Source organism: Microtus oregoni, unplaced genomic scaffold (genome assembly GCF_018167655.1).
Source record: "Microtus oregoni isolate MIOR12 unplaced genomic scaffold, Mior012 000015F_ref0000493, whole genome shotgun sequence".
In the NCBI taxonomy this organism is placed as follows: Eukaryota; Metazoa; Chordata; class Mammalia; order Rodentia; family Cricetidae; genus Microtus; species Microtus oregoni.
Genome location: NW_024543074.1, coordinates 40562914 through 40588627, shown reverse-complemented (window position 1 = coordinate 40588627; position 25714 = coordinate 40562914). Strand labels below are relative to the sequence as shown.

Sequence of the window (25714 nt, the reverse complement as noted above, 5' to 3'; positions counted from 1 at the left end):
TGTGACCTTCTGAGACTGGTAAAATAAGGCAGCGGTGCTTTGAGTAAACACACCTTCTCATAAGGACAGGAGGCCAGTAATTGCCCCTAAATAATCGCTCCAACTTTTACCACAAGCTGTCGAAAGGCCCTAATTGGCCAATCAGTAACAACTACAGCCATCTGCATTAGGGTGATTTAGCCACGGGGCTCTGTGCACGTGAAGACCTCGATGATTACATGGCTGAGGTGATATTTCTCCCTCCACGGGAGCACTGGTGTGAGGCGCCCGCCCGCGATCTCACTCACAAGTTAACGACCCACTGGTTGCATGCAGCCCAAAAGCAACACGGCGCAGAGACTTGCATATTTTTCTCTCTCTCTCTCTCTCTCTCTCTCTCTCTCTCTCTCTCTCTCTCTGTTTTTTTGGAGACTGTTCCCACAAGAACACCCACCCGCCAGAGCTTGGCCACGCCTCTCGCTGTGCTGGCGCCTCACTGCCTGAGCGCCAACCAGACCAGGAGTGCCTATGGGCTCAGCCTTGCTCTGTATGTAAACATAATCTGTCCCCAGTGTATTTTTCAGTTGTTCCGCCTTCACAATGCCAGGCAACACAACCTGAAACATCCTCCATCCTAAAGAGATTTCTGGAGTCTTAAGTCTCTGTGACCCACAGCCGCTCCTCAGAGAGGTTGGAAATGGTACCTGGGATGACCTTCATGGTTCCACAGGATCCCAGCAGGTGGATGTGTCAGGGTCCAACCTCAACGGGTTCATACATTTCAGGGTGGGGTGTGTGGATTAGAAGTGTTAGGCAGAAGAAACAGAAGTGTGAAAGAGATATACAGAGACACAGAATAGTGTTGGAAGGGCAGCTCAGGGAGTACGTAATCTGCCCAGGTTTATTTTTCCTATGCCGTACATACCCCAATCCGAAAGGGAGGAAGAAGGCAAAAGACTGCTTTGCTATGATACAAAAAGCAAACAGAGTAGTTGCCTCTTCAGTACCTGAAACCTCAAGTAGCTCTACCCTGGGAATATCAGATGCTGTAGGCTTTAAAAGGAGTAACTTATTTTATGCGTGCCTGCGAAGAGGGGAAGGGCAGCACACACATGCCACAGGGCAAGTGTAGCTCTCAGAGGATAGCATGAGGGAGTGAACTTCCTTCCACTGCTTGTGTCCCAGGGATTGAACTCAGGTATTCAGGCTTACCAGATAAGTCATCTTACTGGCCTGAAAGAAAATCTCCAATACTTCTTCAAGACAGCTTTTCCAGGCTTAGGGCAAATAACCATCCATGGTAGAGTAAACAAACAAGAAAAGCTGCCATGTACAGTAGAGGCTGTCTGCTTTGGTTTGGGGGTGGTGAACCGAAATGTCATCAACACTGTGTGTGTGTGTGTGTGTGTGTGTGTGTGTGTTCATGATGCCACCCACATCCACTGTCGGTCCTTCCTTCATTTAAACTTCTCTGGAAGCGCACTCCCAGACACGCCCAGAGCTGTGTCTCCTAGGTGATGCTGAATCTAACCAGCACACCCTCTCTCTTGTTTATAGGGGGCCCGCAGGCTCCATAGCTCCCCCCATGTCTCTCCTCACCTTGTTTCTGCCCAGAACTTAAGCTGAAGCATCTTCCCAGGTTGCATGGCCCTCCCTGAGCCAATCACAAGAGATGAAGCACCATGATTTGCTAGGCCTTAGCCACATGCTGCTCCCACTTACTGGGGGGGAGGGGCAGTCAGCCTGCCCAAGTTGGATGGACAGAAGAGGAGGGTCAGTCTCCTCAGGAAACAACAGTCTTTCTATCAGGAAATGAGGGGATAGGCACTAGGCAGGCATAAGCAGATGCCTGTGTTCCCCACCCCCACCTTTGCCTGTGGAGTCTCTCTGTTTTCCAGTCCTGCTGCATCGCTGAACCTCTGTGAGCCTCAGTTTCCCTGTTTAGATATTGGCTCTGCCCTTCTTGACTCTATCTGAGGCCCACAAGGCAGTAAAGTGGGAATCAATGTCCAAACTGTGTTGGGGGGTGGAGTGATCCCCACACAGCCACTCTGACCAACCTCTGTCCCTCTGTCTCCTCACAGAGCACCTGAAGAAGCCACTGGAGGACTACATGGCCCTTTTCCCCAGCGTGAGGATTCTCCGGACCAAGAAACGGGAAGGCCTGATAAGGACCCGGATGCTGGGGGCTTCAGCCGCCACTGGAGACGTCATCACGTTCTTAGACTCACACTGTGAAGCCAACGTCAATTGGCTCCCCCCTTTGCTCGGTAAGGAGTGGAGCGACCTGGAGTGGGTGTGTGGCCAACCACCCCACGGTGACACTAGGACTTCTGATAGCACCCAGCAGAGCCCCAGGCTCCAGAACGGGTCTGTCGGAGAGCAAGCCAGAGCTTTGTACCATGGAGAGCCAAGTTACAGAGCCTGGGGGATGTAGCTCAGTTGGTAGAGCACTTGTTTAGCCTGCATGAGTTTCTAGGTTTGATCCCCCATATCGCCCAGCATAAATGAAGAATGATGACACACGCCTGTCACCCTCGCACTTGGGAGGCAGAGGCAGAGGGATCACAAGTTCAAGGTCAACGTCAGCTAAATACTGAGTCTAAGGCCAGACTGGACTTCATGAGACCCTGCCTTAAACAAAAGAACCAAATTGTGGTGGGGGGAGAAGGTGTCTTTATGTCAAATGAAAGTAGTTATTGCTTACAACCAATGCTGTGAGCCAGGCAGGTTCCAAAAAAGATCACCAGGCCTCACAGTGGTGCACAGGATTGAACTGGTCTTGTCTATAGGCAAAGAAACTAAAGTTGAGATGCTCAGTGACTTGGTTGTCCCCTGGGGCCACTGATGTCCGAGTCACCATGTATCAGGCAGGCATCAGAGTCTGTTCTTTTGCACACTCCACACTGCTTCCCGGGTTCCTTTCCTCTCAGATGCCCAGGAGGGAGGCTCGATCCAGGAGCCTTACACTGGACTTATAGTAGAGGAAGACCAGAACCTTCCACCGAAGCCTGTGGTTTTGGTAGGAGGGACTCATAGTGGAGGAAGACCAGAACCTTCCACCGGACTCTGTGGGCAGAGCCTGGGCTGGAGGGACTCATAGTGGAGGAAGACCAGAACCTTCCACGAGACCCTGTGGGCAGAGCCTGGGCAGGAAGGACTCATAGTGGAGGAAGACCAGAACCTTCCACGAGACCCTGTGGGCAGAGCCTGGGCAGGAGAGACTCATAGTGGAGGAAGACCAGAACCTTCCACGAGACCCTGTGGGCAGAGCCTGGGCAGGAGGGACTCATAGTGGAGGAAGACCAGGCTGGAACTTAAGGAGTTCCCCCCAGATGGAGACACTAAGCAGGTACTGCCAGGCAGACACCTAAGTCAGGTGTCCTGTCAGGACTGAGAGACATAGCGAGGTGGGGCCAGGGCAAGTTGTGAGGTCACCACCCTCAAGAGAAAGAGAACTCAAAAGCACAGCGTAGGTTGTCCATCTCAGAGGTCAAATAAATGAGCAACATAATTCCCCAAAAGACCCATGATGCCCCAACCAGACACTGCACCCCAGACAGGGTCACTGTGGTGGCTGGAGGAGACCTCAGCAGTTGTATTTTCAGGCATCTGCCAAGTGCTACCAGGTCTAGCAACCACAGCAACAAATGCCACCATGTGGGTGAGGGCCGAAAGCCAGCCTCATACAACCCCACAGGACAACCCAGCGTCTTTGGTTTTGCTTTTGTTTTTCCGAGCACAACACTGAGAACTTCCTGGATCGGGCACTCCTGACGATTGCGCCCAGGATCTCACTGGACTGAGAGAAAGACCAGAATTTCTGGTAAACTGCGTATTTAATTAAACCAGGCAATGGCCTGCATCTCCCTTTCATTACCAAAGGAGAGAATGGAAAGGCCTGGGCCTCAACAGCCGGCACATTAGCAGTCCCGGGGGAGCAGCTGTACGCAGAGTCCTCTCGTGAGAACGAAGCGGTGGACCACTGGGTTGAGCTTGTCCAAACAGTCCTTAACTCTGCTCCTATGGAAATGGGTGAGAGCTATTTGCATCCTCGGCAGGAGGAGAACACATCCCTCTCACTCTTCCTTTCTCCCCCTCACGTAGAGACACAAAAACCTGCGTGTGGATCCCAGCGTGGCTTTTGTCTGTAAATCCATTAACACCTCCTAGCGTGGCCAGCTCTGCCCTCATTAGTGATCTGACATTATGGAGCCCGAGGACTCAGCCTGCTGGGAAAGCTACCCGAGTCATCCTCTCCTTATTCTTCGTCACTGTCATCGTCCTCGAGGCTTTGAGAGTCCCTCTGAGTTTAGGCCAAGTCTGTACTTGGATTTGACTTACACAGTCCAGCAGGCAGGCTCAGCATTCTTACCTGCATTTTGCATATGGCAAAATGGACAGAGGAACTCAGACTCATAATGGCTGCTGTGAGTGTCTTGCAGTATCCATCATGGTCATGGAAAATGGGGAATACCAGCATCTCAGTCTTCAGAGACCCTTGGTGTGGGGCATTTCATCCTCCTGTGCTCAACAAAGAAACCAAAACTCTGAGGCCTCAGCCAGTCAGGTCCAAAACTGCACTATGAAGGAAGGGGTGACACTGGGATGTGAACCTGGGTGTTCAGTTCCCAGACAAGTGCAGCGACACAGGCCACTGCCATCTAGCGGGGCCAACTGTCAGCTGACCTTGGTATCAGCGATCGATGGAAGTGAAATCACCTCAGAGCTATTAGATAATTAGACAGGGGCCCTTCTCTAGATCTTTCCCTCAAGGCTCCTAAGCATCCTGAAGACACACTCCCACCCAAGGGAGCTTGTCCACAAGCAGATCAAAGCCACGTACCAGGGATTCTGACTCAGTGGGTAAGGAGAACAACGGAGGGGTAACATTCACCCCAAATGAATCATTCACCCCAAGTGCATCTAGCGTTGGTTATGCTACTGTTCATTTGGGGAGACATGCTGCAAGTAGCATTTCTGTAACTCTGTATATGTGTATGCCTGTGTTAGTGTGTGTGTGTGTGTGTGTGTGTGTGTGTGTGTGTATTGAGGCTAGTGCATGCTAGGCAAATGCTCTACCGTTAGGGTACATCTCCAGCCTCTGCAACCGTTTAAACCATGTGTCCCAGTTGGAAGTGCAGTGGCCACCTCAACCTGCACACGTTGTGGGACTAAACCATGCTTCCTGACATCATTTTGCCTGTAACAGAATCTGCTGTCTCATGAAGTGAGGTTAATGGTCGCTGTTCTCCAGGCTTGCATGCATGTGTGCATGTACACACGCATGCACGTGTACACACACACACACACACACACACAATTTCACCACTCACCTTCCTGCCTGAAAGTCATGCCTCCAGGGTAGAAAACAGGCACAAATGCTGTTTGCTGTTTTGTGAGAGCTGCCGTGTGGCTTGATGAAATGTGGGCCCTTCTCTAGCCCTCTAGGGCCCACATCGCAACACTTGAACATGACCCATGAACCTTGACCCTGAGCAGCAAGCTCCCCAGCACAGCCTATCTGTGCAGTGGTCCCCTCAAAGCAGACAGAGCTCCCTGTAGGAACAACATTGGGTAGATCAGACCAGCACTAAATCCTGTTGGAAGATTGGACAGAGCTAATCAGTCGGCTCCTCCCAGGTTGGAAAGGGACCTTGACATGGACTGGGTCAACGCCCCGTTTGCTGTCTTGAACCACTAAGCCTGTAGCATTCCATAGGGTGGCATGCTCTGCTCTACCTGCATACCTTCTGACTTGGGAACCCAGAACTTCCAAGGGATGTCCACTCCCTCTTGCATAGCTTGGGCTGTTTAAAAACTCAGACCGAGGGGGCTGGAGAGGTGGCTCAGAGGTTAAGAGCATTGCCTGCTCTTCCAAAGGTCTGAGTTTAATTCCCAGCAACCACATGGTGGCTCACAACCATCTGTAATGGGGTCTGGTGCCCTCTTCTGGCCTGCAGGCATACACACAGACAGAATATTGTATACATAATAAATAAATAAATACTTAAAAAAAACAAACTCAGACCAAACTCTCACTGCTGATCACAGCCATGGTACCCATGAGCAGTTGGGGACAGACATTAGGGAACCTGGCTGCTTTTAGCCAGGAGTCACAATCAGGGTTTTTGCAATAAGGGGCGTGGCAAGGCCAGAATAGGGATCCTCACAGAAGAACATGTCAACAGCAGAGACGCACACTCATAGCCGCATGGTTTAACATTTTCAAATACTGTGTTATTCAAGCATTTACTAACCCCCAAGGCAGACCCTCCCACCCCACCTCACAGGGCTTGGAGATGTCGTCCGAGGCGGTGCTGAGTCTGAAAGAAAGTCATAGTCCTTCTCGCAGGAGCCTGCAGACACCAGACACATACCTGTGATCCCAGCACTTGGGAGGAGAAGGACGTCAAGGCCAGCCTTGGCCACATAGTGAATTGAAGTAGGGTCAAGAGAATCATTCCCAAGGTCATCCTTACCTCCATAGTGAGTTCCAGGCCAGCCTGGGCTACATGAGACCTTGTTTAGGAAAAGAAAAACACACAAACAACCCTGCCGTGTTCTCTGTGGTCCCTGAGCAGCTTGTTCAGGACGGTCATCCCAGGAACTGTTCGGAGTAAGCGCCCCATAGAGCAGGAGCTGCCCTCCACTGCCGCACCCACTAACAGGCTTCTCTCCACCACCTCAGACCGCATTGCTCGGAACCGAAAGACTATCGTGTGCCCAATGATTGACGTCATCGACCACGACGACTTCCGGTACGAGACACAGGCCGGGGACGCCATGCGGGGTGCCTTCGACTGGGAGATGTATTACAAACGAATCCCCATCCCTCCAGAGCTGCAGAAGGCCGACCCCAGTGACCCATTTGAGTAAGTACTTTTGCCGTAGGCTCATACTGGCGGTGACCCGGGGCCCCTCCCAACACACCGGGAATCTTTATTTATCCTCATGTCCCGTGCAGAGGGTCCACGGTCCTGAGCCCGTGGAGTCAGAACTAGGCACCAATTATCTAACCACTAAAACCATCTAATTCTCTCACACCTTGGCTGTGCCACACAGCCACCCACCTCTCTTTGCCAAGCAGTCATGTCCCAAGTGCAGCAGCTATCCTAAGCCACCAAGGGTTGCCATCGCCTCGGTGACACAGCAGGGATAGAGAGCAGAAGCTGAGTGAGCGTTGTGTGGTATTTTTTTCTTAAACGGAGTCTCCTGTAGCCCCGACTCTGCCTTCTGTACCGCCACAGTTCCTTGGTGAGGGAAGCAGGGTGCAGGGTCAGCAGTTTGAACTTGTGACTTAGAGGCAGGGCCAGACGCCAGCCATGAATAACCAGTGGCCATGAAGCCTCCCACAAATTACCAGGGACGGCTGCCGTGTCACAGGGGCGAGGTCAGGATAGCAACAGTGAGCTCCAGCCCCTCTGAAGACCGAGCTAATAAGGACACCTGAGTACTTGCAGGATAACCTGTGGTGTGTCATGCCCTCAGTAACATTCCCGGGGTCCCCCCTTGTATGAAGGTCCCCTCCACCTCCCACAAGGAAGGCTTCAGAGGCATGTGTGCAGCCAGGTCATATCGGTCTCCACCATGAGACCTAGGACCACGCAGGGGCATATGCGAAGACGCTATTCCCCAGCATGTTGGTTTGGATTCTTCCACCCTCAGACTGGGGCACAGACCACTTCTGCTCGGTGCTGCCCTGCATGAGGCATCGTGGTGCCCTCTGATCCCTGTCACGTCACACCCTCGCTCCCCCACCCCTCTGTGCGCCATGTCTGTGCCTTGCTGGGGTAGCTCCCTCCTCCCCTGAGGGGTTTCCCCTCAACAAACTTCTTAAGCACAAGTTCCTCTGAGCATCCTTCCTTATTCCCTGTCCTTGCCTCCTCACTCCCAGGACTGGAAGCAGACACAGTCTTTGCCTTCCTTATTGCTCTTGTCTGTACTTCCCAGAGGCCTTGACTATTTTCCTTCTGTGTCCTGGAGCCCTCTGTGCTGAGGTGACTCCACCCAAAGGACTGTGGTTTGTTTCCCGCCCCCTCCAGCACCTGCTTCATGGGAGGCCTTTGATAATAAATCAGTGAATGAATGAGTTGAGTTCATCCTTCCTCCCGGAGCAGCTGGGAGGATTGAGCTGGTGTCTGTGGGCGGTGCAGCCGAGCAAGCTGTGTGAGCTGTCCGCTGAGCGTGGTGAGAGAGAATCCTCAAAGGAGCCAAATCTTAAGCAGGTGCCTGGGCCCTGGCCCAGAGGCTGCTTCCATAGGGCTGGCGAGGTCCCAGCAAGCTGTTATGTTTCAGTCTCTCTAGAAGGTTCTGCAGCACATTCAGGCTGAAGACAACTGGTTCATACCCTGCAACGAAGGGGAAGGCTAGAGACAGACGTGTCTGTGATGCAGCAGTGAGACCCGTGAGGAGGAGTGCCACTGTTACCGATGGTACTTCACAGACACCTCAGGTGTTAATCACACCAAGGGACCGGGGATCCATTAGGTTAAAATGCAGTGGTTTACAAGAGGAAGTGACAGTTGAGAAGGCCAGGTCCCCACCCACCCGTGAGGCCTTGGAGCCCCCTGTAGACAAACTGGGTGTCTGGAGATGCCAGCGGCTAGGAAGCAGGGCTTCTGACGGCACTTCCTCACACCATGCCCTTTCTCCGACAGGTCTCCCGTGATGGCTGGAGGGCTGTTTGCTGTGGACCGGAAGTGGTTCTGGGAGTTGGGCGGCTATGACCCTGGCTTGGAGATCTGGGGAGGGGAGCAGTATGAGATCTCCTTCAAGGTGAGTCTCTTCTCCCACGTGCAGCTGCTGGGGGAGAGGATCCGGGAGCTGGCTAACCACTCCCTGAGGAAGTGGGCAGTGAGAGGGTGAAAGGGAACCTTCAAGCCGCCTGGCCTCAGCCACAGATCTGGCGAGCATTCGTGTCCTCTTGGCCTGGGAAGGTTTTGGTGGAGCCACACACCGGCATTGGGAAGATGAAGACAGACAAACCTAGGCCTTAGGCCTTATAGCCTCACAGAAGCCCACCTGGCCTACATGGTCGCCTTCTACTCTATTTGCTTCTTGCGCCTGTCACAGCAGGAGTTGGCAGAGACTGCTGGGCAGAAGCTCCCACGGTGGCATTGGAAAGACCTCAATCCAAGTTCTAATCCTATCACTCGGTGGCTTTGCCTTTGATCTGTTTAGATCACTTCTCCAGCTAAATGAGACCAGTAACTCACACACACACACACACACACACACACACACACACACACCACAACACACGCACACAGTCCAGGACCTGGGAAGGTTAACTGAGAAGGCTAAACGTGCTTAGCACAGAGCCTGGACCACAGCCAGAGATTAGTAGCTGACAGACATTGCTAAGGATGACATGAGTCAATATTTACTGTCGCCTCTGGATCAGCCTGGAGCCAACAGTGACTGTGAAGGAGTGGCTAGATAAGCAGCTAGTTTCCCACTAGTAATATGAGTGTACCTTCAGCTCTGTGTGTGGCCCACAGGAGAAGACGGCTCTGCCCCCGTGAGGGGAAGAATAGCTTTTCCTATACTCCTGTGGTCCTTCAGGACCAGTGTCAAGGGCTCAGATGGCTCAGGGGTAAAGACGCTCTCTAGCAAGCCAGGTGAACCTGAGTTCAGTTCCCAGAACCCGCGTGGTAGAAAGAAAGAACCATTTCCCCCAAGTTGCCCTCTGTACGCATGCTGTGGCATTCATGTGCACACGTGCGTGCGTGTGCGCGCGTGCAACCACACACACAGAACCGGCATCCAAGGCTGACAGGTCCCCTAACCCATGAGGGACAATCAGCACCACTACTGGGTTGAGCATCAGGTTTCAGTGCAGTGTTGTTCAGATGCCAAGCACTGTGGTGAGGGGCCTCAGGGCTGGGCCCAGGTGGTCTGTGTCAGGTCCTGGTTCGGCCCCTTCCAGTAACAGCTGTGCGGGCTTGGACCAGGATGTCTCCCCTCACTGAGCCTTCATCTCAGTTTCTATAAATGGAAGCTAGTGATTATATGGCTCTCGATGTTGTTGAGAATTAATGAGACCATGCTTGCCAGAGGCTGTATAATAAGAGTCCTTAAGAACAGTATTACTATCAAGATGTCGGTATCATCTAAAGAATTAGCCACAGAGTCAGACCTGGGGACTCCAAATGGCTCCCTGGAGTCCTGCCCAAACATTTCCCTGCTTTGATAAAGCAGCCTGCGACACTGTTAACCTCCAGGTCCTTGGTGCTGTGCCCTTGGAGAGGACCAGCCTCCCAGATAACACAGATGTTGGTACCAAGGGGTAATGCCCAAAGTATTTAGCAAAATATTTGGCATCAACCAGCGGGGGCAGATGCCCTGTGATAGCTCACCTCCAGCCCTGTCGGAGTTAACAAGATACCACACCAGCCCTTCACATGTGTGGGGCTGTATAATCCTCCCAGCCACCTGTGAGGGTAGTGCCACTGTTATACCCACCGCACTGGAGCAATCAGGACTCAAACTACCCAGTCTGCAGTGACTGGGCCACCAGGGCCTGACCCAAAGCTTGCCAAAGTCCACATGTCAGTCTGTTGAGAAGAAAGCAATTGAGAGGGAAACTAGCCTTTAAAAAATCGGTTGCATTCAGTCACCCTTGCTTCAGGTTTTGCCCCTCCCTGGGTTCACTCCTGATGGCTTTTCCCTGGGCTCTCTTGCAGAAGATCTGAGTTCAAATTCCAGCATTCGCATTGGGCAGCTCACAGCCCTCTCTAACTCCAGCTCCGAAGGATCAGACACCCCCTTGTGGCTTCTGCAAGTACGACTCTCACTCATGCAAACCCACACTCAGACACATACGTACATACATAACTTAAAATGAAAATCAGTATTTTTCAAGAGGAAAGATAAATAGCATCTAAGTCTCTCCCCCAGGTGCCCATGGCCTATTGGTGGAGCCCTCCCCAGTATGTGCACCCTCAGGTTGTCTCCCAGCTCATCACACGGTTCAATGAATGATGATGTTTGCCTTGGTCCAGATTTTGTGAGCCCTAGCACAGAGGTCTTGCCTGTGGGGCCAGTCTCCCTAGCCCATGTAATCTTGTTTGACACATGCTACATTCCGTGGGTGCAATGAAGTCACAGATCTGTCCACCAAACATCAATTGATGACATAGTCTTCCAGGTTTGTCCCCAGAAAGAAACCCATCCAAACTGCGGTGTTGCTAGGTAATCAACCGCAATAGATTCTGGATCCTTTTGTGTCTTACTCGCTGCTGCATCCCCGGCAACTGAAGGATTGCCTGGCGTGAATATCTGTGGCTGGAGATGTGTGACCCAGTGCAGCTGTACCACTGGCCGGAGCCGCTTCCAAGTCCCCCGGCAACTTGTTCTTCAGAAACCGCCGTTGTGGAGAATGGCGCATTGTTATCCGGGATCTCTGAACCCAAAAGGACTTCATTTTGTTCCATGTGTTTCAAAGACCCACCTAACGCCATACATCAGGCAGTCGCAGCAGAACAAATAGTATTTTTGGTCTTGGGTTTTTTTTTTTTCCTCCACTGGGTTTATTTACAAAAGACTGGGTAATGAAGCCACAGTGGAGTATCAGGGAGGAGGTTGGCTCGCGTTCCATCTGATCCAGTTATGTCAGACACTCTCCCGGGGAATGAGCTGATATAATGAGTAGGCCTGGCCTCGGGGAGGGAGGCGTCCTTCCTTCAGCTCTCTCTCTTTCTCTCCTGGCCAGCAACAGCCCACCTGTCCTGCCTGTGTTCCAGGCCCACGGCAATTCTGTTCATCTGCTATGGTGTCTCTCAGAACACAAGGTTCTACTCAACCAGCGCTTTGGCCTCTCCCAAGGGCCAGATTCCCTTTACTGAGACCCCATTCTTCATGGTGACAGAAAAGACACTGGCCTGAAAGACACCAAGTGCACTTCCGGAAATTATGATGGATCTTCCTATGCCGCTGGGCCTCACAGATTAATAACCTAGCTCCGATTCCACACCTCATGGGAGAACCCCAGCAGACCCGTTCCAGGGCTGAAGATGGAGCTCGGTGTTAGAGCGCTTGTCCAGCAATTGTGAGCTCCTGCCACAAAATAAGTAAACAGTTAAATCCTTACCACCATTGATGAATTAGTCGGATATGGTGGCACACACCTGTAATCCCAGCACTCAGAGACTGAGGCAGGAGGGGTTTGGTGAGTCCAAGGCCAGTCTGGGCTACCTCATAGAATTCCCTGTGTTGGAAGAAAGGAAGTAAAGGAAAAGAAAAGAAAATGAAAAGAAAGAGCAAGGGGCTGGAGATGGAGCTCACTTGCTAGAGCAATTGCCCAACATGTGCAAGGCTCTAGGTTCGATCCCCAACATACACTAGCTTGGCAGTGCATGCCTGTGATTCTCAACGCTAGGAAGCAGGAGAATCCAAAGTTTAAGGTTAGCCTGGACTACATGAGACTTTATAATAAAACAGAGAAGTTGCAGTCTGCAGTGTTTGAGAGAGTCACTGGTCCCTTCTTTCTCCTGTCCCCGTCCCCAGCGGGCTGCTGTCAGAGTCCTCTATTTGGCACATAGCATCTTATCAGGCTAGTTAAGTACTGGGCTCTATAGCTCAGACAGAGATACCATTTCTCTCTATGCCTCCTCCTTCCCCTCTGAACCCATCATTCAATGGGACTCTTATACCAGTAGCCCAGACCAAAAACAATGTAATAACGTATGTAAAGGCCTGTTCTCCAGATCCATTCTCTACCATGGCTCCCTCTCCAGGGCCGTCTCCTGTCGCTCCCCAGCAGCCTGTGGAAGCCTGTGGGAAGCTCCTTGTGTGTCCTTAGCCTGATGGCTGTCAGTCTGTCCCAGAGCCAGCTGTAGCCCTGGCCCTCCTGGAGTCAGAGGGTGGGATACTAGAGAGAGAAGCAATGAGGAAAAGTGTATGCCCTAGCTGTGAGGTGGCCTTGGAGGTGTCAAGTCAGGGCCCTGCAGGGAGGGTGGGAAGGCAGCAGAATTCAGGGTGCTAGAAGTTCTCCAGACGGAGGAGCTGTGGGAGAGAGGAATAGGACAAGGGATGGTATCCTCTCATGCCGACAACCTGTGTGAGATGCCTCTTGGGTAGTCCACGCAGACTCAGTAGTCAACAGCAGGTTTAGCCTGAAGGGAACTCCCATTCTGAGCCGGCCACCAGCAGCACCCCCATCCTGGGCAGGAATCCAGAGAGGAAACCCAGCCAGATCCTCTGCGAGCTCAGGACATCCTATGTGCTGGGAACACCTTGGATCCCTCAAGCCTTCCAGCAGAGCAAGGTCACCCTGAGTCCTTCAAGCTGGTGGCCAGCATGGCCAGGGCCAAAGGAGTTGGAGGTCCCACAGAAAAGAAGACTTTGGATTTCATTTGTTCCACTCATAACGTGTCTCAAGAGATGGTCAGAACCAGGGTAGGCAAGTTGCCCCCACCAGCTTGGCACCACCACCCGACTCTCAGGAAGGCAGAGGTTGGTGGCCTGGCAGTGAGCAGGCATGTCTGCCTGGCAGAAGCAGACTTGTCCATCAGTCCTCAGCGAGGGGAGCCTGGTGGCCGATCAATATCTCCTGCTTTAAAAAATAAATTTCTTGGCTTGGCCTTGACCTTAATCTAGCATCCAGAGCCCATTAGCTTGAGACCAGCGTTCTGTTCACTTGACTAGCCAAGGTTTCCTTCTTTCCCACTGTCCAAGGAAAGCTGCACTCCCAGACAGCACCTCTGCTAACTGCAGCCTCAAACACCTCCCACATGGGAAATGGCACACAGGACATCCTGCATTCATCTTGGCAGGGGGTAGTAAGACCCAGGACCTTTTGAGAGCCCTGACTAGATTAGGACATGAAGCCCAGCCCGCAGTGCGCCCCCAGTAAGGGTGCTGCACCGAACTTGGGTCATCCATGTCCCATGCCAACCCCTCATTCCACAGGAGACGGAATGTGAAAACTTGGTTAATGTCCCAGAAACAGCTAGGACCCTCCATGCCCAAAGCCACTGTGGCCTCGATTCTGGATTGTTGTAACTGCACCCACCCCATTCTATGAGCAGAGCCAACTTTGTATAACTGAATGCTACGAAGACGCCCTGTCTAGCCTCACTCTGACAAGAGCCCACGCCTTCCTTCCCTTCCTTCACACGCCATTGGACTCCAAGCCTCTAGCATCCATAGCACAGTGTCTGTGCCTACCCCTGAGCCTTTGCGCACTTGGTGTTCTCGTCCCCGTAAACCATCCCAGCGCACGAGGACAGTGTTGCAGCCTCCTCCCCCTCTCACTGACCCCCTTCTTTTTCCCAGCCTGTCCCCTTCTACTTTCATGTCTCGTGTGCATGGGAACCAGTGAGCTCAACTAGTGTTATTTATTCGCAGGATGGCGGACACCTTACCAGTGGCTGCACCACTGAAGAAAATGTCCCTTCCTCCCTGGCATCCCTTAACACCTCATTCAAAGGGGACTGTTGAGGGGCCCAATCTATTTTATTTATTTCTATTTATAAATTTGGGGACTTCCATGGCACACATGTGGTGGTCAGAGGACAAGCTGGGGGAGTCGGTTCCCTCCACCATGCATATCCCAAGGCCTGGCAGTAGGTGCATTTTACCCAATGAGCCATCCGTTGACCCATGGCGCCCAGTCTTGGGCAGGTCTTATGCAGGTGACCACAGCTGCTGTGAATTCAAGAGCACAGTGGCCCCGTCATGCCCACGGGTTTCTGTCCTATCCTCGACCTCCAGCTCTCCCTGACTTCCTGTGCATCTCAGTGTCTGCAGTGGGTTCTGCGCAGTTTGGAACTTTGCTCAGCAGCTGCGACTGGCAGCTCTTTCCATAGCCTTGCAGGTATCTTTCTGCACCGTTTTTGAGTTCAGGGCTTGAGAAAGCCATGCAGATTGTGTGCTGGCATCCGAGGGGCTGGGGACATAAGGTATAGAGTCATCCCCTTCATGCTCCCTTCTCGCCCTGCAGGTGTGGATGTGTGGGGGTCGCATGGAGGACATCCCTTGCTCCAGGGTGGGCCACATCTATAGGAAGTATGTGCCCTACAAGGTTCCTGCTGGAGTCAGCCTGGCCCGGGTAAGACGGTGGCTTTCCAGGGAACTGGGGGTAGCCTGGGGGAGCTTAGGGGCCCCAGGGGGTCCCAGGCTAAGTGATTGCTGGCTGGTCTCCAAGTGAAAGCCAACTGAAAGGACCTTACAGAGAGCCCTGCTTGGCTCCCTGGAGGCTGTGGGGCTGGGAGGGGGGCCTGACTCCTCTGAGGCTGTGGGGCTGGGAGGGGGGCCTGACTCCTCTGAGGCTGTGGGGCTGGGAGGGGGGCCTGACTCCTCTGAGGCTGTGGGGCTGGGAGGGGGGCCTGACTCCTCTGAGGCTGTGGGGCTGGGAGGGGGCCTGACTCCTCTGAGGCTGTGGGGCTGGGAGGGGGGCCTGACTCCTCTGAGGCTGTGGGGCTGGGAGGGGGGCCTGACTCCTCTGAGGCTGTGGGGCTGGGAGGGGGGCTGACTCCTCTGAGGCTGTGGGGCTGGGAGGGGGGCCTGACTCCTCTGAGGCTGTGGGGTTGGGAGGGGGCCCTGACTCCTCTGAGGCTGCGTTTGGAACTTTGTTGAAACGGAGTTGATCCTTTCAACTCAGCACTGCCCAGCGCTACAGAAAGACAGGAAACCCATGTGTTAAGTGGAGCGAGCTGGTCGTTTCACAGGAGGGCTGCCTGCGGTAGAGATGACGGAGACACAGAGCTAGACAAGGGGTGGTTTAAAGAGACATGTCAAGCAAACACGGTAGCCTTGTCATCGCTGTTGAAGTGGGGGGGGAGGCATAAAAAATAAATGGCTCTCTTTTACCCCCGCCCAAACGTGTCAATCTGCTTCATTGGCCTGAAAACCATGTCAAGGATTGAACTAAATTGGGGGTAATCATTATCAAAAGAATTGGGGGATGGGAGTTCTTTTACTGGGGAAATCTTTTTTTTTTTTTAACTAAAAAATAAGGGTGATCTCGAAAATAAGTGAAGGAGATGCCCGACCACAAGGGTGGGGTTAGAAAGATACAGTGCTGTTTGTAGTACTAGAAAGGCCAGAGTGCAGCCATGCCCCAACAAAGAAGCACTGGGAGACCTTCTGCCTGGGTTCCCAACTGTCGGGTTTTCCAGGCCTTTCCAGGAATTATTTCCTCAGCTTCCAGCACCGCTGAGCCAGAGCATGGCCAGGAAGGCAGAGCCCTCTAGTGGCGAGAGTCTCTAACGACAGCCTCCAGGCCCACTGCTCTGTGGACAGCCCCTTAGCAGAGGATATGGTTTCCACGTCAGGCCCACCAAGAGATGGAAATCTTCTCAGATGCCCTTGGCCTTCCCTGCAGAATGCAGAACAGGAAAACGGAGTCAAAGTCTTTTCATAAGCCAGAGACTGCCACTCTTGGAGGCTACTAGGAACAGGGGGATCATGACCCCTGAGCAGGACCCGGGACCTGCCCTACTGCATCCTTTCCCGAGCTGGAGATAAATATCGGGGTGCTGTAGGACTTCAGTGACACCACAGAAGCCTGCCTTCCAACCAGGCGCCCCGCAGAGTAGCAACACACTGACCTTCCTTCTCCCTGGCTTCCATTCTCCACTTCCGGGCTGGACAGAGGAAGTGAAAACATTAAATAACTCCTCCTCCTGCTTCAGTCTGACAGGCGCCTGCATCTGTTCCCTACACAGCGACTGTGACTGTCTTCACGGGTGTCAGTGGCTGCACCCCTGTTAACAGCTAGAGCTGGACTGGGGGCTTCTGTCCCTCACATGAATCCCGTTCAGGCACCTGACATCGCTGGCCTTCTGTCCTGAGTCAGGGCCTGTGTCTGACATGAGCTGGCCCCAGTGGCGCATCCCATCTCTCCTCTGTAAGCCCAGCCATCCCCTGTATGACTGCACAGGAGGTGCCTGCGCCTACCGGAACTGCAGCTGTACTGCCATCATTTAGTTCCGGGTCAAGTGCAACGTGTTTGGGGGGATAGAGAGTTCAAAACCACGCCAGGCTTTATAGTTGAGATCCTGTCTACAAAGACAAAAAGGGGGGGGAAAAAGTCAGTTCACCGTTTTGGCAACCAAATTCACAGGCTTCTAGGGCACTTGCCTCCTGAATGACATTTAGAGGTTCTCAGGGCCCCGAAAGAACCAGCATGCTCTCTTAATGGCTCATCTACCTCTAGAACAAACACCGGGTCTTACTGCACAGGCCTGTCCCTGCAACTGGGATACAATAAAGGCAGTCCTGCATCAGGTGGAGGGGACAGGCCCGGCCAGGCCGGCCAGGGAAAGAGAAGAGTCCCTGTTTTCTAGAATGTTCTTGATGCGCAAACCCTGAGGCCCTCCACTTGCGCCAGGCCCAGCCTTTGCTGCGCGGGCACCCAGTGGAGCTCGCTCTCTTCCAGTAGGGTCAGTGGCTGTAAGGAAGCCTGGCTGTCTCTGGAATCTATCACAGAGCCCTTCCACAGGGCAGGGTTCCCATGCAGGGCCTCCCTGGTGTCACCATGCCTCAGAGTATGCTCAGGAGAAGGTGACTTTCTGCCCGGGTCAAGAGCTAAGAGTGGTTTTTCACAATTTTAAGACACTGGAGGAGAACCCAAGGGACTTAGGACACCAGGTTGTGACACTTGAAAATCAAATGGTGATTGACGTCATAAAGTTTTATGGGTGCATGGCCACGCTCCCTCATTTACCTAGGCCCTGGCTGTTTTACAGCGCTGTGCCTTGAGACCATCTGGTCTGCAGAACTCAATTATCTCCACCAGAAAACACTTAAACATTTGTCCAGTCCCCCCGCCATGCTGTCTGCTCCTAAAGCAAACCTTTACACACAAGTGTCAATAACTGTTACACTTCAGAGGAAAATTCAGATTAACCTCAAGATGGAAGTCTAGCCCCTCCAGTTCTGTGTGTGTTGAGGGCGGGGAAACGGACCCTCGCCATTGAAGGAAGCCTGGGTTCGAAGGAGGAGGTTTGCAAGCAGGAGCTCCCTCTGACTTACGCTCTTGTGTTCTGAGTGGAGCACACTGCAAGAATAGAGGATTTTCACATGGTTGACACACAAGATCTTAGTCTTCCTGTCTCCTGATTGCTCTGCCCAAGGCTGCCCTCACCTCGGGCTGTCTCCCCCATGGGTTGTTGTTTTGTAGTTGGCTGTCCTGAGGCTTTATCATTAAGCTCTCAAACCTCTGAGGATTGCGAGAAATCCCACCTGCTGGTAGGATTTAGGAGGTCTGGGTGCACATTATTCTTATCATGGAATTTGGCCACAACCAGTTGGTGGATAATGACAGAAACCCAACTCACATTGGCTTTGAAGAGCTGGAAAAGTGGCTTAGTAAGTTCTCTGTGTGCCGATGAGACCTGAGTTTGCATCCTGACACCCATGTAAAAAGCCACCGATAACCTATAACCAAGCCCGGCCAGGAGAAGGCAGGATAGCTGGGGTGTACTGGTTACCAGCCTAGCTCCAGGCTCAGTGAGAGACCCTGCCTCAAAAACTAAGGTGCAAGGGCCTGAACCTTGCGTATGTCTTTCATTCCAGAACCTGAAGCGAGTGGCGGAAGTGTGGATGGACGAGTACGCGGAATACATATACCAGCGCAGACCCGAGTACCGCCACCTCTCAGCCGGGGATGTCGTGGCCCAGAAAAAGCTCCGAAGCTCCCTCAACTGCAAGAGCTTCAAGTGGTTTATGACCAAGATTGCCTGGGACCTGCCCAAGTTCTACCCACCTGTGGAGCCCCCAGCAGCGGCGTGGGGGGAGGTGAGTGTAGATGAAGCCACTGGGCGCCCGCATGGAGAGAGCGTGCCCAGGAAGGCCATGCAGCGGTCCTTTCTTCCCTTTCTCTCTTGGACCCTGTCATGGCGGGGCTGGGTTTTGTTTTCTTGTGCTGGTGAGTGTTCTGAGGAGTTAAGCTGGGTCAGCATCCATTTCACCTTTGACCATGAGACACACTGCTGGCTCTGGGCTCTTGGGCTCGCAGTGCCAGGGACGGGAACCCAGGAGCTTGCTCATTCTAAACCACGCTCTTCAGGCAAACCAAGTTCCTAGCCCATGGATCCCAGTGACAGCGCAGACTAAGAATACAGAGGTCAGGTTCGGAACAACTGAGCTGTAATGGCCTCATCTCCACTGGCTCTCCTGTGGTTCACCAGAACCTCAGAAGCCCGTCCGAGACTAACTCAACTGTCACCACCTTGCCTCTTGGTGATGTGTGTGTGTCCTAAGCAAATCTGCAGCTCTGATCCCCAGCCTTCATGGCTGAGATATGGGGTCAGGGCCATTTTTGTTCTTTGGAGTGGGCTGGGGAGGACTCCTGCTTCCTTGTGTCATTACCTTGCCCTAAAGAATAATTCTAGAAGGATAGCAAAGATACTGTCCCTGGACAGCTAGCTACTCCTCAGGCTCCTAGAACGGGGGTCAAATTGGATCCTGGATCTGCTGGGTGGAATGCTTTCAGAGTGAGTCCGCTGGAGGACATTGGCTTCCTTCCTTCCTCCCTCATCTTCCCAGGCTTCAGGAAGTATCACTGGGGAGCCACTAAGATCCTGTTCCTCACAGTCAGGAGGACCTCCTGCAGCCTGGGGCAAGCTCCTCTAAGGCAGCTCAGAGTTCAGCCTGCCTTGGTCTCCTCACCACCCAGCAGGGCCCAGTGGACGCCTTGAGGTGCCTCAGCGGTTGCTCTTCCTTTGTCCCCTCAGATTCGCAATGTGGGCACGGGACTGTGCACAGACACGAAGCACGGCACACTGGGCTCTCCGCTGAGGCTTGAGACCTGCATTCGGGGCCGTGGAGAGGCTGGCTGGAACAGCATGCAGGTAAGGGCTGCCCAGAGGGACTCTGAGGTCCTCACGCTTAGTGAACAGAGACAGTTGTCAACCAGAGGATAAGTCTCGGTGCTCCCAGAGCGCCAGGGGAAGGGAGACAGAATTCCTGCATGTGACGGGTACTACTGTTCATCTGGACTGTCCTATAAACCCCCACCCTCATACTTGTAACCAATAGGCAATTTTTGGCTCATCTCACTAGTGTGTGTGTGTGTGTGTGTGTCCACACACGTGTTTGCTCTGGTTTCTGTTTCTATACCTGAATGCTGTGTTCCGAGTACTTTATAAAGAATGGAAGTTTATTAGCTCTCAGTTCTCATGGTTCTGCAAATTCAAGAGCATGATACTAACCTCTGGCCAGCTCTATTGGGGACCTTTCTGCACAGTAATGACTCAGAGAGGGCACTGCCCTGGAAGGCAGCATGTGCCCTGTCTGTCTTCCTCAGCTTATAAAATCCCTAAACGGGGCTGACTGGTAAGATGGGCCAGCAGTAAAGGTGCTTGCTTTTCAAGGCTGAAAACCGGAGTTCAATCCCCAGAACTCAGGGTTGAGGGGAGAACCAAATTCCAAAAGTTTCCCCTGACCAACACACTCATGCTATGCAGGGCCTCACTATGTAGCCCTAGCTGTCATAGAACTTGCTATCTAGACCAGATCAGCCTCAAACTCAGATATCCTCCTGCCCTTTTGCCTCCGGTAGGCTGGAATTAAGGGTGTGCACTATGCCCGGCCTATAAATATAAATTTAGACAAAAAGCACTGGGAAACAAGTGCTCAGCTACTCGAGGGTTTACCCCATGTGTGCAAAGCCCCGGACTTAATCCTCAACACCCCAGCACTGACCATGGCGGCACACGCCTGCAATTAATCCCTGCCCTCTGGAGGCTGAGGCAGGAGGTGGGAGATCAAGGCCAGCGTGAGCTGTGTGAGACCTTTTCTCGATAAGTAAAACAGCAGGCCTCTCTTTGGTGCATTGGTGTAGATTCCTTTGAGGAGAAGTGGGTTACATACAGTAGGTTAGGCTTCATGTTTGAGGCTCCTCCACACCGATTTTCACAGGGGCTGCACGAACGTTGAATTCTCCCCAGGGTAGCAGAGCCCTTTGCCCTGTGTCCTTGCCAGCTTCTGTCACCGTTTATTTTCTTGTTGATATGAATTAAAAACACAGATGTACTAAAAGCATAAGCAGTGTTCACTGCTCAGGCCTCCTCACAAAATGCAAGAGAGTCCTGAGCAGTGAGTGCACAGGCAAACCCTGCTGGTGGGAATCACCAGTGGGTACAGGAAGGTCGGCATCTCCTTCCTGGAGGACCTGGCCCTGCTGGCCATCCTTTCCATGCTGCTGGGTGAAGTCAGCACAATCCCAGCCTTCCAGAGGCTTATCACGTAGCCCTGGCTGGCCTGGAGCCCCACTGTGTACACGGACTTGCGCACAAATGTTCTTAGTGGGCTGCTTTTTAACCCAGAATCTGGGGACAGCCCTGACATTGGGGAAAGACGCACGAGAGGCAGACAGGACAGTGACATCAGGGAGCGAGATGTCGGTAAGTGTGCTGGCTGCTAGAGTGCCCATAAGGAGATTGAGTTGAGAAGAAAGAAAGGCAGATAGACAAGGGGGGGGAGACATACTGTGATTCCAATGTTAGAGAGTTCTAGTAGGTGCTGCTGAATCTCTAGTAAGAGAAAGCAGGTCTCTGGTGGCAACTATACACTTTCTGTAGGGACAGAGTATTGATGGTTAGCAAGCCAGGCATGGTAGAACGTGCCTATAATTTCAGCACTCGGGAGCTGGAGGCAAGAAGATCAGGAGCTTAGGACTATCCCTGTCTGTATAACACGATGGAGCCATCAAACAGTAGACTCCATCTCAGAAAACAAACTGGAAAACAATGAAGGGTGTTCTCAGTGTTTGCTGCTTCTATTGATGTCCCTATGTACGCAGGTCTTCACCTTCACCTGGAGGGAGGACATCCGGCCTGGGGACCCTCAGCACACCAAGAAGTTCTGCTTCGATGCTGTCTCCCACACTAGCCCGGTCACCCTCTATGACTGCCACAGCATGAAGGGCAACCAGCTGTGGAAGTACCGCAAGGTGGGGAGCGGTGCAGGATCGGGGAGCAGACCGGGGAGTGCAATGCCTCCTGCTTCTCCCTGTGGATCCTGTCCACTCATCCTCTCTGCTGTTAATCTGGCTCTGAGAGAGAGGGTGGAAACCCAGATTCATGCATTTTAAAAAGAAAGCCACCCAGGGAAGTGGTGGCACATGCCTTTAATCCCAGCACTTGGGAGGCAGAGGCAGGAGGATCTCTGTGAATTTGAGGCCAATCTCATCTACAGAGCTAGTTCTCGGATAGCTAAGGCTACACAAAGAAACCCCTAGAGAGGGAGGGAGGAAGGGAGGGAGGGAGGGAGGGAGGGAGGGAGGGAGGGAGGAGTAAAAAGAAAGCCAGCCAGGGTGTGGTAGTGCACATCTTCATTTCAGCATTGGGAAGGCAGAGGCAGGCAGATCTCAGTGAGATTGGGCTAGCCTGGTCTACATAACAAGTTCCAGGTCAGCCAGAACTATGTAGTGAGACACAAGAAGGAAGGAAGGGAGAGAGGGAGGGAGGGAGGAAAGAAGGGAGAGAGAGAGGGAAGAAAAAAAGAAAAGGAAGAAAACAAGCAGCCAAGCCCCACAGCAGGGATCAAGTAGCGTTTTGGTTGGAAGCAGGCTGCGTTAAAGGTCCTGCTTGGAAGTAGCATCCATCCCAAGGAAATGGGACATGCTGGGCCATATATGGCCAAGAGCAAGGCCAGCAGGATATGAGCATCAATCGAATCGACTTCTTGCTTCCTCGTTGCTGTCGTGGCTTCTGTGTCCCCCACCTGACAACCTCCCTGTCCCGTAGGACAAGACCCTGTACCACCCTGTGAGTGGCAGTTGCATGGACTGCAGCGAAAGCGACCACAGGATCTTCATGAACACCTGCAACCCTTCCTCCCTCACCCAGCAGTGGCTCTTTGAACACACCAACTCTACGGTCTTAGAAAAGTTCAACAGAAACTGAGTCCTCAGACCTCCTCGACGAGCCCCCTCGGGTTGCTGTGGAGCTTACAAACCTTCCTCCCGTGGGAGAAGGGCATCTGTGGGCACCAAGGTGCTGGGCCAAATGGCTTGGGACAGAGGGTTCTTGAAGCGCTTGTGTGGTGGGGCCAGAGGGAGAAGAGACCGTACAAATGGCGCTGTAAGGAGGCAGAGCCTGCTTGTTTTATAGCAGAGCTCTTCGAGCTGTCAACATGTCCCCTAAGGGGGAGGAATACCTGGGGCAGCCTCAGGCCAGAAAATTAGTCCTATGAGGTTTCTCGGCTCTCGGGCTGTTCAGACATGACAGTGCCCTGGAAAGAAAGGTGGCATTGGCCTTGGAACAGCTTTGAAGCCTATGTGGCAGCCGCTGGCAAGGCAGTGTCCCTGTCCCAGGGGAGACTGCCATTATTGCCCAGCTTCTGTGTTGGTCCAGGGCAGTGAGAGCCCACTGGGACCTCAGAGTGTTCCATCACTAGGCAAAGGCCCCCTTACTCTGTAGCCAGATGTAAAGGATGTCTCCCCTGGCTCTCTGGGTATTTCAGATGCCCATTCCAGCTTCAGGGCTGTCTGGGTACCAGGTTTTCAGGGCTAGTTCAGCTAACTAAGTAGACCTCCAGACTGAACAGCTCCCAGCCCATGCTTCCAAAGTCCTTTCTCTATGCCTCTCCTTGTCAGCTCCCTGCATCAGAGAGGAATGGGAGAGGTGCTCACCTCTAGAGTCCGCTGGGGGCAGCATCCCCCAGATAATGACCATTGTGGTTCCAACCTCACAGAACCCTGGAGATTCTGAAAAGTCCTGCGGTTCTATCCAAAGCTAAGATGAGCCATGGGGTACGCGGGCATCCAATGCAAGCAGCCAAGTGTCGGGCAACCCCTGACCTGAGCCCATGTGTGACCCTAGGAGTGGAGGCCGTGGGGGACCAGAGCCTGAGCATCACAGCTGCAGCCTTGTTAATAGTGAGGATCTCATGAGCTATTGTCCCCTCACTTGAGCACCCCTAACCCCATGTCAGGGTTCTGGGGGTCTCAAACAAAAACTCACCCTCCAAAGATTGGGCCACCTGATCGTGTACCTTACCAGTGGAGTAACCGATCCATGGTTCTAGGGTCAGAGCTCTGCCTTAGTAATTCTGGTCCTGAGGTCAGCAAGCCCCCAGGTTGGCCAGGTGGCTGGTGTAGAGCCACCGCCACAGGGCCCCTGTGCTGGCACAGCTCTCGGGTGGATTCCTAGTGTCCTTGTGGCCATCTAGGAAGGAATCAAAAAGGGGGTGGACAGGTGTCTAGGACCCGGTGGGGATGCAGGTTGCAGCCAAGGGGAGTCGAGTCCTCAGAGAGCACTGTGGCCTCGTTACAATAAAAACTGTGCCTTTTACAAAGAGAAAATGCAGCCGAACAGCCGATTCCCTAAACTTGAACCACTTCCTAGTGCCTTGCTAGACAAACAAACAGGGGCGGGTGGAGGAGGGGCGCTTGTGCAGGTCCTGTGAGCTGAGGGACTCAGGCAGGAGGTGCTAGGCTTGAAGCAGAACCTGAGACCCAGAGAACCCCACAACAGAGGCAACTGCCTATCTGTGCAGGAGCCCTCCCTGGACAGGACGGCTCGAGGAGCCTGCAAGTTCTAGGGCCCTGGCAACCTGTGCAGGGGACATGCCAACCCCCAAAAGTGCTCTGCCTGTCCCTCACTATCAGGGGTGAGATGACCAGCTAGATTTCCAGGTAATGTCAAGCCAAGCAGATGGTTAAGGCAGGGGCAGCCACAAGCCATCCCCAACGTAGCTTGTTTATGACCGTTCTCATCTGGTTCATTCCCCTTCTTAGGTGGCCACTTCCTCTGAGCTCACCTCAGAGCTCACGGACAGAGCTGAACTCTGTCCGACTTGAGGGCATAAGACTTGAGGAGGTAATGTCACGGGAAGGGCCAGGTTGATTTGGTGGCTGACTGCAAATGCTTACTTCCCACCTTGTTTTGATGTCAGGCTTGGAAATCCTTTTCTCAAAGAGTTAGGTTTCCACTAGCTGACAGTCCACACAGGCAGAAGGACCTGTGGACATGCCACTGGCCAAGTGACGGGCCATGCGGCTAGCGCCTTTTCCTCCAAAGCTTTATTCAGAGGCCGAGATCACAAAACAAGATGTGGTTAGAAAGGCAGCATTCCCCCACAGCCCCTGCACCCAGAAGATTCTGGAAACATTTTTGGAATGCAGAGTGTCCTTGCTGTGAGACTAAGGCCTTCGTGTGGCTAGCTGTCCTACCCTCCCCTGCCAACTGGAGTTCCTGGCTTTGAGAGCAGCCAGGTGGCAGCAAGCTGCTCTCATGGGCATTTCCAAAGTCAGCATCATGGTGTCTCTTCGGCCTTCCCTGTGTCAGTCATTCCTGTGCGTAGCTGGGAATCGCAGACTCTTGGCTTCAGCAGTCCCTGGTCCCAGTTAGGCAGCTTGCATCCAGCGCTTAGGGGGTGTTGTGTTTATAGTTTCCTAAAGACTGGCAGTGGGAACGGGATGATGCATGCATGCAGTTCTGCCCTTGAATTCATCAACTTGCCCCTAACACTTTCTATGACAAATCCGTGTCATAGTTGGGTTCAAGGTTGATGCTGAGCCAGGGTCCTGTTGGCACCATGGGGTGAGAGTGGTCCCAGGTTTCAGGACTTTAATATGCCCCACTCTGCTCTGTGACTAGCTGGACGGCTGGGTCCCCAGGGGCTGCAGGTAGGAAAGCTGGGAAGTGAGACAGGGATTCTGTGGGGAAAGCCTGAGACCAGCCATCCCTCCTGCCTGAAAGACTGAACCTGTGAAGGACGACCTCCCACGTTCAGTTGTGACTCCGATTGTTCAATAAACCTCCAGACTTTCTCTAAA

General features: G+C 53.0%; 1 protein-coding gene across 2 annotated transcripts in view; it reads left to right on the top strand.

The window, feature by feature from the left end:
* Galnt10 (polypeptide N-acetylgalactosaminyltransferase 10) overlaps nt 1-25714 on the top strand; it is a 134572-nt gene extending 108858 nt beyond the window's left edge. For both annotated transcript variants that reach the window (XM_041664711.1, XM_041664712.1), the window contains exons 5-12: nt 2064-2249; nt 6671-6854; nt 8640-8757; nt 14927-15034; nt 18505-18726; nt 19665-19781; nt 21734-21883; nt 22680-25714. In XM_041664711.1, coding sequence (XP_041520645.1) covers nt 2064-2249; nt 6671-6854; nt 8640-8757; nt 14927-15034; nt 18505-18726; nt 19665-19781; nt 21734-21883; nt 22680-22838 — 1244 coding nt within the window. In that variant the 3' untranslated portion in view covers nt 22839-25714. The remainder of the gene's footprint in view (nt 1-2063; nt 2250-6670; nt 6855-8639; nt 8758-14926; nt 15035-18504; nt 18727-19664; nt 19782-21733; nt 21884-22679) is intronic.